This window comes from Megalobrama amblycephala, linkage group LG17 (assembly GCF_018812025.1).
Source record: "Megalobrama amblycephala isolate DHTTF-2021 linkage group LG17, ASM1881202v1, whole genome shotgun sequence".
Taxonomy (NCBI): domain Eukaryota; kingdom Metazoa; phylum Chordata; class Actinopteri; order Cypriniformes; family Xenocyprididae; genus Megalobrama; species Megalobrama amblycephala.
Window position 1 is genome coordinate 47142293 of NC_063060.1, and position 12285 is coordinate 47154577.

General features: G+C 41.6%; 1 protein-coding gene across 2 annotated transcripts in view; it reads right to left on the reverse strand.

The window, feature by feature from the left end:
* The window catches only part of LOC125250435 (dynamin-3-like), a 30649-nt gene extending 20506 nt beyond the window's left edge, over positions 1–10143 (reverse strand). For both annotated transcript variants that reach the window (XM_048163009.1, XM_048163008.1), the window contains exons 1-11: positions 9886–10143; positions 9280–9508; positions 6561–6634; positions 6308–6457; positions 5858–6061; positions 3956–4054; positions 3303–3463; positions 3081–3223; positions 1519–1654; positions 1364–1431; positions 1044–1182 (exon numbers count right to left, since the gene is read on the reverse strand). In XM_048163009.1, the coding sequence (XP_048018966.1) occupies positions 1044–1182; positions 1364–1431; positions 1519–1654; positions 3081–3223; positions 3303–3463; positions 3956–4054; positions 5858–6061; positions 6308–6457; positions 6561–6634; positions 9280–9440 (1335 nt within the window). In that variant the 5' untranslated portion in view covers positions 9441–9508; positions 9886–10143. The remainder of the gene's footprint in view (positions 1–1043; positions 1183–1363; positions 1432–1518; positions 1655–3080; positions 3224–3302; positions 3464–3955; positions 4055–5857; positions 6062–6307; positions 6458–6560; positions 6635–9279; positions 9509–9885) is intronic.
* Positions 10144–12285: the final 2142 nt, after the last annotated feature.

The window sequence follows — 12285 nt, forward strand, 5'->3', positions numbered from 1 at the left end:
AATGTAGCAATGGTGCAATCTTGTGGCCTCTCAAAATCACTGCACTTCAAATCATTCTGTGTCAGAGGTAATGCTGCCAGTTGTTCCCAAATGAGTAATTTGGTTAATAAAGCATGGTATTCAGTTGCAACATCATCCACTTGTGTTCAACAGAGTTCTTCCCATGGTGGTTTCTCCACAAGAAGCTCTGCTTATCCATCCATCCATCCTCGGTAGACAGAGGCAACACTTCTTGTACCTAAGAAAGATGGTGAGTTGGATGCGAGACATTTGAATTTCACTATGAAATAATGTCTGTGAATACTGACGCTAGACGATCTGACGCATGCCTGAAGGAGGCATATTTTCACATACAGGCAAATTCTGAAGGAATATGAGTTCAGAGTCTTTCCATTTAAGCTTTCACATTCTTTCATGATGCAGCACAAGCCCGTCTGAGGCTCCAGGGCGACAGTCCACTCAGACCGGCTGGCAGCGCAACACTGGGATATTGTTCTTAGTCTTCTAATGGATTTGGGTCTGAGAGTCGACCTTGAAAAGTGTGTTCTGATAGAGGCATCTCCATTCTGTGTTCAGTCATTCCACCAGTTCTCAGGTGTTGTGTCATGTAAATATCAAAAGATTTGGGAAATTTCAGGATGACGGCTTCAGGGAGACAATTCACTGCCCTCTGTCTATCTTTTCACTTCAGTCTCTTCTGGTGAACAAGCGGGTTTCTTCCAGTCAAGCTGCTTCAAAATTCCCCTTGTGAGGTTCATGGGACTCAGAAGTGACATGGGGGTGAGCAAATAAAGATACGGATAATGATACAGTTTATTAGATGAATGTGTTGTGAACTACACCTGTGGTTCCTCACTGAGCAATACGAACAGAGATTATAGATACACACACTCGACCCATCGGACGGCATTCATACACAACAGAAGTGAACAAATCCTCGTTGGTGCTGCTGTATAAACTAGAGCTCCTTCTGTATCAGTCATAGTTCAGGATAGTTCAGGTCCTGAGTGCTGATTGGTCAGAAGCAGCTGTGACTTGTTTACCTTATTGGAGCACTGACGGACGGTGTTGATCAGCTCCTGAACCACCAGATCAATGCATTTAATGCACGGCTCCTTTATCTTCACAATCTGCTTCTTCACAATCGCCTCGAAGGCCATGTCTGGAGTGAACAAACCGGTCCTGCGTCAGAAACAAACAGAATTACGCTCAAGTTCCCACGGCACTGCTATAAACACCATAAACATCTGATCATACATTAGAAGTGAGGAATAAAAGAGGATTTGTGAAGGCAGAAACTGGTCATGCAAACTTGATCTCCACATCCTCAATCGACAAATGAACGAGTGAAACAAACTCTCACCTGATACCATGAATGTTCTTGATGGCGTAGCTGATTTCACGACGCATCTCCTTCTCGTCACACTCCATCTGTGTCACGAAACACAAGAACATTTTGGATGAAGACGTAAGAACACGCAAACTCAAAATGTTCAGACTGCGTGTCCCGACACCTGCCTTGACCAGCTCAAAGGGGAAGCGCTCGTGGAAGATGCGGTTGATCTTGGCTCCGCCCGACAGCTCGACGGTGTCCACCTGATCGCCTGAACCTTCGATGCGCTTCTCGAAGTCCACCGAGAACTGCTGAACCATCCTGTCAGGTGAGCGCACACAAACAGACATCTGCATCTTCTGCTTGACGTGTCTGACATACACATATATGGGTCTGATCGCTCATTGAAAAAGATCATTTTGAGTACTGGATAAAGCTAACTGAAAGAAAAAACTGGCCATCCCATTTACGAGACGTATTCCCTCGGCCATAGAGGACAGTGATGGCCATCCATTTCAACCAAAGTGTTATTCTGAGCTTCAGCTGAACAGCAGAGAAAAGGCGATCTGTCATGTGATTCAGGTTCAGCAGTTAAGATGCTGTATTGTACGCTGTATGTACATCAAGATACTTTGAGTTATGCATTGGCTCAGATGGGTTAGAGACCATGTATTCTGGCTAAAGAAAACAATATTAAAGGCCATATAACTTTAAACAAACGTTCTGTTAACCCTTTAAGACCTGAAGGCTTTTTTAGAAGGTTTTTTTCGGAGCGACACACACAAAAATAAAGACTCATAACTCCAAAACTGTAGCAAGAAGAGTCAAAAGGTAGGTATCATTTGATAGAAAATATAAATTACATTTGGACATTTTCATGCTGAGAAACCGCTGATAAAAGACAAAAAATGTATGTATTTTTTAAAAAATAATTTTTCATTTTTTTTATTTGACATGGAATAACTCAGGAACGCAATAAGATCAGAGAAAAAGTATTTTTTGATGATGCTCTCCTACATGTGAGCTGCATCTGGTTCAAATTTTGTGGTGATAGCATAAAGTATAGTTGAATAAATTGTTATTAATTTTTTCGCAGCCAGATGGTGCCAACAGGCGGTAAACTCTGGTTTAGAGGCACTTCTCAGCACTCGTTAGGAGTTTTTCAAAATGGTTAGATGCATTAAAAAGATGAGTTTCTAAGCTTTAAGATGATACCTATTTTTCACGTTATAAAACGAACATGGATGGGTCCGGGAACACTGAATACACACTGCATCCCGGAAAGATGAGAGACATGTTTTTAGCCAAGTATGTTCAATCATTCTGTGAGTAATATCTTGTGATCATCACAATATATTATGTTGATTTTGGGTTCAATTTAATCGTGAGAATCTGCTTTAAATAATGACTTGCCATTTTCTATGATCTGTTATGAGCATGTGAAATCTACAGTTAGTGGCTGTGCTGTTGTTGTAAATGCATATAACTCAGACTCATTAGAGGGTGAAAACAACGCAACAGAAGCATGTTGGAGGCTTGATCTGAACGTGTAAAGTCTCTGGTTTTGTATGCAAAAAGAATTTTTGTGCTACCTATATGGGTTCAGTTTTTATTGGCTCTTAAAGAGAGACACGCAAATGGGAGCGCCGGCGCTCCACCCGGCCTTAAAGGGTTAATGTTCCTGTAAGAACCTGTTCAGAAGGTTATCTGGAGGCCGTCAGCTGTAGAGTTAAGCTGAAGCACTCACTGCAGCAGGGCTTTGGTCTTGCGCGACGGGTCGTCGGGCCGGTAGTGGCGGTACTCCTCCGCCTCTCTGTCCAGCGAAAGCAGCTGCGACTGCAGTTTACTGCGGAAGGCAGGCAGAGTGTCCCGGATGTGATTGGTCAGTTGCTGTGAAACACAAACGCACGTTTAGGAAAGGAAACTACAAGCGTGTGAAGTCTAGTGTCACATGGCAGAGCAGGCGTACCTGATTGAGGACTTTCTGCAGGTGTGGGGTTCCCATGCTGTCCGCCAGGTGTCTGTAGGATGGATGAGAGAGGAAGAACTTCCTCTCCGCTGCCAGAGCCGCTTTGATGTCCTTCTTCCCTTCAATGTCTTTCTGACTGCGGTTCACCACCCCGATATAACCTGAGAGAGACACAGGAAACACGGCTCATTCATCTGAATGCTGCTTTAGTGTCTGTTTCGCTGAAAGCACTAGACAAAGCAGATAAACACGGCCACAAACTCTGTGCCGGAAACATTCACGTGTCGTCAGATGAGTGCACCACACTTTCATCTTCTGCTGTGCTTTACTGTGGTCCAGACACCTCCATCGGCTGGAGAAAAGCTGAAAGTGAACCCAACCGCTGGAGATACGCCTGCTCATAACACTCTTCTCCATCGTTTCATCATTAAACACCAGAATAACAGTGAGTGAATCTAAATACTCACACCGCACACTCAGCCCAGACTAACCCTGATGTGGAAGAGATGTACGTTTGGGCTGAAGTCACACAAGCGTTTAGTGAATTCTCCCCAGAGAGGATGTGAGGGTGTGGTGGAGATCTGAGGCCAAAAATATTCACTAAAACTGGAAAAAAGAGAGACATTAGACAGAGAGGAAAGACGGTTTCTCACCCCTGCGTAGCGGCAGGAGCTTGTTCTCCAGGACGTCTCGAGCGTCTGTGCCTTCATCCATCAGATCTAGTTTGGTGATCACACCGATCGTCCTCTGGCCTGTAACGACACACATTCGAGAGACCTCGAGACTTCAGTACAACTAATCAAACACTGTTAAAACTAAACCACTGCATTGTGGTTAAGGGTCCTCTGAATTTAATCCTGACAGAAATTAATCATATATTAATGTGTCTTCCCAATAAAATACACCATAAGCCTTCATGTTATTGTCTTAAACCTAAGGAATTCATTTGTAATTTAAATTGAGTAAGATACTCAAACTTTTACTAACATTAACATTTTTCAAATCCGTTAAAGGATTGTTACGCTGCAATAATTAGGTCGGCCGGACCCGAGAACATTTCCTATAACACTAGATATACCTGTACATCAGAATAAGAATGGCATCTACGCTAATATCTGTCTCTCTGCTTATCCTGAGGTTTGCCGGGTGCTGGATCCAGGCCGTATCCAGATCAGATGGAGAACCTGTGTCTGGACCTGACTACAACGTAGCCCAGGAGACAATGGGCTACTGATCCAGTCTGGCTGCATCTATAATTCAGATTTTTAAATCTCCGTATCCGCTTACATATATTTATATATAATCTATTTTTAATTTCTATAATAAAAATGTATAATTCAGATTTTGATCTCCATATCCATTTACATATATTATATATATCTTCCAAGGGGTTTTTTCCCTCCTAGGACTTTTTTCCCAGTGTTAGCACGCTGGGTTTTTCTCCTAGGGGTTTTTTTCCACCCCTGGGAGTCAGCCGACATTGGCTTAATGTAGCACCATCTTGTATATGTTACATATTACCACGCTTGTTTGTACAGCTTATTTATAACCACTTCCCTTTTTTCTGTGCTTCTAATATGTAAAGCTGCTTTGAAACAATTACCAATTGTAAAAGCGCTATATAAATAAATTTGACTTGACTTGACTTGACTAACAGGCAGCACTGTGCAAACACTCTTCTGGCGTTAAAAAATACGGATTTAACTGAGAAATTAGCGATGAAAAGAGTTATTTTTGTAACTGACATTATTGCATATGCTTTTGTAAGAGTTTCTCTTTCAGACACAAAATTTATGTTAGGAGAGTATTTAAATGAATCACACAACATGATTTACTGGGGTTTGCAGTTTTAATAGTATCTGCCATTATTTAATGCCCAGAAAAGCACATCTGAACCCATCCCATGCTTGACATGCTGTGATATTTGCTGTGAGAGGAAACAGACGGCGTGTGACAGAAGAGACCGAATCTTCTCCAGCCCTCTTCATTTATTTGGATTGCTAGAGGAAGATGTTATCTGACAAGCCACCTTATTTTTAATTTGCTAATAGATTAACTGCACCTGATTATCATCGGCTCTATGCTAATTTGTACTGCTAATGTTCTGGTAAAGCTGTGAACTTTACAGTTCTTCCAGTAACCCTAACAGAACATTTGTTCAAAGTTAGTTCACGTTAACACAAAAAAATGATTTATACATTGTTCAAAGAACGTTTTTTCATTCAAAAGTAACGTTCCCATAATGATTGAAGAATGAAATAACAGAACGTTCCCTTAACATTTATTTAACCCAGAAAACCTTCTTAAAACATTTAAAAACTGGTTTTGAGCACTCAGAGAACATTCAGAAATAATGTTTTCATAACTTAATTTGGTGAGCAAAACGTTCACTGAACATGTTCATGTCAGCTGGGATTGTGTTGGTCATTATGGAAATGAGCTGCTGCTTCTTTAATTGTCAGAAGATCATCTCATCATCAGGTGCAGGATTGTGTTCTCACGCTAAAGTGTGTGTTTAGTGAGTCTGGCCGTGTGTGTCAGCAGCTCTCACGCACCCTGAGGGTCCACGTCTTTGGCCAGTTTGAGCGCGTCGGAGTTGGCCAGGTCAGTGTTGGCGGGGGTGACGGCCAGGATGAGGCAGCTCTCTCGAGAAATGAACTGCATGATCATGTCTCGGATCTGATGCTCGATGTCCACCGGCTGATCGCCCACCGGCACTTTAGTGATGCCCGGCAGGTCGATGAGCGTCAGATTCAGTACTGCACACAGGGAAGAGGACAGATGGTGCGATGAGGAGTCGTGACGAGGACCGGCAGAGAAGGCAAATAAAACGGGATATAGACTGAAAGAATAATGCTAGAAGGTTTGAGATGTCTCATAACCTCAAAGCTTCTGTCTTAACCTTTGAAAACTCAGTCTAGCTGTACTCTTCCTCAGATTAAAGATTAGTTATGTTGTGTATAAGCATACGCAGTGAGTTTTGTTTCAGCAGTGTTTTTCAGTACCATGTGGGGAAAAGACCCTCAGGTTGATGGGAATGGGGGAAATGCCCTTATTCGCCCCAGTAACGCGGTCCGTCTCGGCCTCGATCTCCTGACGGACCTCATCGAAGTCAGTGAACTTCTTCCCTTTGCAGTGCAGGAACTCAGCCCACTCTGTAGAGTCGAGACGACACAGGAAACACACACACACACACACAGATTCTCACACACATGCATGTTAACCACACTCAGATTGAAATCAGAGAAACGGCTTCACCTGTGTTGGCACTGATGAGCTGCAGAACCAGAGGCCTGCGAGTGACGATGCCAGATCCACGAGGAAGAAAATCCCTGGAAAACACACAGAACCGAACTAGTGCTGTCCGTCTCACTGGATCAACATCACAACATCATCATGAAAGACCGATGTATGTGTTTCACGGCCATCCTACATGTGTCTGTGCGTGTTATGCTCCACTGTAGACCGCTTCATCAGACATTATTATAGCCGTGCCTGATCACCTGATTAACACACCTGTCTAATCTACTGGTACCCTGTCCGAGATCATGAACATTTACTGTTTTACAATATTTTAACTGAAATTTGCCATGTATGAATGGCCAATTAAACCTCACTGTCAAAGAATAATGAGGAACACTCCAATACATCCAATAGTTTTGAGTGAACTTTGTGATAAATGTTTCATATAATTTCAGGAATGCTGTGTATCAGTTAACTGGATTGCGTCATCCATGCATATCGGCCGCCAGACCGGATAAAAATCCAAACTGGCTAATGGCTAATATAAACGTAATGGGATGCTTGGAATTTCCTTCCTGGAAAAGTTCAAGCCTCAGTCTGAAGATCTCTTAAAAGACATACATCCATCATTTAAAGATTAAAATTATAAACCTAATATAGTATAAACCTGGAACTGGACCCTTTGTCACTGTTACCGGGCTTGTCTAGTCTGTGTCTAAAAGAAAAGATCTCAAAACCATTATTTTGCAGCATGAAAAAAACATTATTTTGCAGTGGATTACTGACAAACAGAAAGTGTTACTGGAACTGATCCCACTGGAACACGTCTAACCCACGCTAACACACACAATATGGAAACATTTTGTTGTTTGATTTTACTAATGAGCACTTTATATATCCATAATGTGAGCTAATATGTTGTTATGGAAGTTTGTATTCTCTGAGCTCTTTATATTTGAGATCTTATCTGTGAAAAAAGGCAGCCAATATTTTTTTAACACATTCATCTAGCTTCTGTTCACCGCACTAGTCAGGTCTGACAGAATCACTAGTACTCGAGAGATTGTATTTAAACTACAGAAAGCACATGATCTTCTTCAGCTGCTAACAGTCTCAGTTTCCAGAGGTGTTCCTCAGGGCTCACTTCTCGGACCTCTCCTATTCCTGACTGAACTTTCTGAAATTAAACTCTGAAATCAGGCTAGTTGAGCCCAAATTCTCTCTCAGATCTCTTAGACATTGACAGTGAGGTTAGGCCTTCACATACTGATGATATTTGACTCCTCATTCTGTTTTATTGCCCACACAAACCACCTTGTAACGTTCTTGCACGATTAATCATTAAATAATCGCGATCTTGTTTCAAACACTCATGTGATCTTATTCCTAAATGACAGTGATTCATCTATTTCTGTTAAACCTTTGAGAAGTACGATCGCAGCGAACATTCAGATCTCTGTGGCGCTGCAGATGATCCAGAGCCGTTGACATGTATAGATATGAAACAGCTTCACAACCACACAGCATCATTATTTCTGTCTTACAATCATTCAATAATTCAAATGATCATAGAAGATTATAGATTATAGTTACAGGATATAAACATGATGTTTACGGTAGTGATCAAAACAGAGTAAATCACCTTTTGAAAGTAACTTGGAGCCTCAAATAATGATCGTTTCGATTACACCAGTAGGTGGCGACATGTTTTTGAATGATCATTGTTCAAAAATGCTGATTCATCCAGAAATGAAACAAGTGAGATCTTTATGAATACATCTTCGAATCATTAATTCAAACTGATTTAAAAAAAGTTATAATTAAAATGAATTTAATATTTTCAAATACACTGTAGCAATTAATATTCTGTCTGAACCAGTGCTTGTTGTTTTGTCGTCTGTTCAGAATCGTGATCTCTATTAGACAGAATCTTCCAGCTCTACTTTCAAACCAGTTATCCATATGTTTATAATCATTTGTTCATTATATTTACTATTATTACTCAAAACATTTTGTGTTTACAGCTACCTGCCCTGATTATTAGTTAAAGGGTGAGTTCACACAAAAAATTTGTGCGCAAAAACAAAACAAAAATAACCACTTTATTCAACAACATCTTCTCCTCTGTGTCATTCTCATACGTTGTTTACGTCCAGCGCTTCCAGGTTCATCGTCAGAATGCCGACTCATTATTGGCCGACTCCTGAGTCAGCTGATCACACACATGCGTCGTGCTGATCATGTGACCAGCTTTGGCCAATACTGAGCCGGCGTTCAGATGTAAACACGGAAGCTTCACTGTTACTGCGTCACCTGCGTAGGATAATGACAGAAGAGAAGAGATTGTTGAATAAAGTGGTTATTTTTGTTTTGTTTTTGCGCACAAAAAGTATTCTCGTCTCTTATTCTATTACAGAATATATATAAAGAATATATTCTAGTATTATTCTAGTATATGCTAGTCATATACCTCTCGGATTTCATCAAAAATATCTTAATTTGTGTTCTGAAGATGAATGAAGGTCTTACGGGTGTGGAACGACATGAGGGAGAGTAATTAATGACAGAATCTTCATTTGTGGGTGAACTAACCCTTTAAATCTCAATCAAAACGCATTACGGCCTTTTTGTGTAGTAGTTGGCACATTATTATTTACAGTACACACTATTAAACGCAATAAATGTAGAGATTTGCCAGTTATTAAATGTGTGCCCTGTAATGTCCATCACTCACTTGCCCACGAAGTTCTCGAGCACGGAGCTCTTCCCGGCGCTCTGCCCGCCCACCACTGCGATCTGCGGCAGGTCGAGGTTGCAGCTCTGGCCGATGGAGCTGAAGGCGTCCTGCAGCCGGTTGACCAGCGGGATGAGCTCCTCCATGCCCCTGTTCCCCATGATGATGATGAAGATGCGGCAGTGTCTGCACTAGAGGAGGAGGAGACGCGCTTCTACACGCGCATCAGCTGCACACACACAAACATTGCGCAACTGTTTATCATCGCGAGCGCAGATTGTCAAGGGCAGATCCGGAGCTTCACTCATTCACCATCACTGTGACTCTACAGGCCCATGGCTGTGTGTGTGTGTGTGTGTGTGTGTGTGTGTGTGTGTGTGTGTGTGTGTTAAAGATGCATTATAGGCCTGTTCATACGGATGACATTATTATGGGATGCACATGCGTTTATACGGAGAATAATAAGGGATGTAGATGCATTTATAAGGGATGCAGCTATATGGATGATATTGGGATGTGGCTGTATTTGTGAGGGACTGAATACGCCATCGCCTCGGCCCGTCGCCTCCATATAAACTGACATTATTCATCCAGGGAAAGACTTACCGTTATCCTGCTCCACCTGAGCCGTCTTAAAGCAGCAACAGCCTCAAAGCGCAAAACCTAATCCAGTTATTGATGCTGAAAACACCGCAGGCGAGAGAGGCTGTTACTGTGGGCAGATCGGACAGGACACATCTGTATGTCCCGCTATCTCATCCTATAGTCTTTCTCTCCGAAGACAAATTAATCGCCCCGCAACGCAGCCGCACTAATTACGATGCAATTGGCGCAGGACGCGACCAATGAGCGACTGACTGGCGGCGCTTCACGATCCGCCGCTCATGAATATTAATCGAGTCAGGCTGCAGTCGCGCGGTGATTTCACTGGAGCGTTCGGTCACGAAATCTCATTAATATTCAGATCCCCAGCCGTCACTCTAGGAGGAGCCGCTAATTGGTCAGATCTCTAACTGATGTCTTGCCTGTCAACCAATCGGTGAGGGCTACTGGATGAACGTGGCGTTACGTGCGTAATATTCATGAGCAAATCCTCCGCCATAGTAGGATTCACAAGCGCGTGACCACATCAAATCCGCGATTCATCGGCGAAAACTCTCGAAAAACGACTGATTTGCTCATATTACTGAGGATTTTACCCCCACACTGCTTTATTTGATCGACGGGTCAATACTTTCTCCTGTCAATATGATTTCTCCCATTAGTTAAGAAAACAGAATTTACATCTTAATGCACCGTGCAAAGACGATAAGATGAATCTGCAGTTCTTCTTCTCTCCTCACTGATGGAAGATGGCGCTGTTTAACCACGTGATAAAAGCTTTTCTAAAAACACTTCTGCTTTATGGATTTTATTAATGAAGAATTTTGTTTTCTCTCATATTTTAGTTTTCTCCCACACATTTTTCATTTAATTAGGGAAACTTTCCTGTCTTCAAAGATGAATTTATAGGTACTCATAAAAATAATTTTACTTAATTTGTAATAAATAAATATATAAATATTTAATTTGTTTGTTTAACAACTTACTCTTGATTTGTAATCAAGTTGAAGTCACCATGGCATCAAAATTGACAATTCTTGTTTTTTAATGTAATATTGCAGTGTTTATTCTTAATGATTTATCAGTGCACATCATTATTGAGTCAAACTCATTTGTCAATGTGCTTCATCACATAATTGTAGCTAAATGCTGCTTGAATCTTGGTAGAAATTAGATCTGACAGAACTAAGTACAGGTTAGGCTTTAAAATGTTAACTTAAATATTTTGGACTGGAATAAATCTGTTAAATAAAAACCTTAGGTTGAAGTTTATGCGAGATTAAAGGGAGGACAAACAGTCACTGACACCCGATGACTGGTCAATATGAGTGACAGATGGTCATAAATTATAAGCCCTACTCATAAATCATGCCATGCATCACAGTGACATCGGTCTGTAGGACACAACCAGTGGACTGGTGTTGGTTTCCTCCAACATCTGCACAGAGAACTGCAGGAGACAAGCCCGGACAGTGTCCATCCACACTGACCATCAGAGCTTCAGTTAGCCCCTCCCACAGCCGCTCATCAATATAAACACAGACAGATCATCCTGACCACACTGATCAAGTACAGGTCTCTGCAGGACAGTAATAGGAGTTACCAGATCAGTGGGCGAGGCCATAATCAGAGGGGCGTTTTTGAGAGGATTATCTGATTTGCCCACGTCAGAGTGTGGTAGGGGTGGGGTCGGGTTAAGGGGATCATTTTCATTGCATGATTTATAAACACCCACTTTTGTTCCGCAGAGACCTCATACTCACACTGATCACAGAACAGTCCAGGAGCAACAGCTGATCTACCGCTGAGATGATGGCGTTTACTAAAGAGGAGCGTGAAGAAGACACGTATGATCCGAAAGATGAAGATACCGAGGGACGTGATGTGGGGATGTTTCTTGACGCTTCAGTAGCTTTAGTGACTTAAAAGTGAATGACGAACAGTGTTGTGACTGGATCATAACTCTGTAGGAGAGTGTTTGGACTAGAACGACAGTAGCACATTAAGTGATCTTCTAAATGACCAACCAACTATATGCATTAAAAATTAAGAGTCACTATGAATAAAACACTGATTTCAGACCAGAGGACCATGTCGCCTGAATTCACAGATCATGAAGAAGAAGAAATGCAGATTTATAGCCAAAATAAATGTGAATATTTTATCTTTATAGTCAATTGAATAGATTTTCGAAAATGTGAATTTAATTTGTTCCTTTCAGATCTGATGAAAGAGGAAGAGGAAATTAAAGAATCTGAGTGAAGAATTGAGTGAAGAGGAAGAACATCAGAGATCTCAGAATGTCACGACTAGAGCAAAATCTTCTAGCTGCTCAAAGACTAAACAGAATGGCTGCGTCCGAAATCGCATACTACACGAATAGGTACTACATTTGAATTTGAA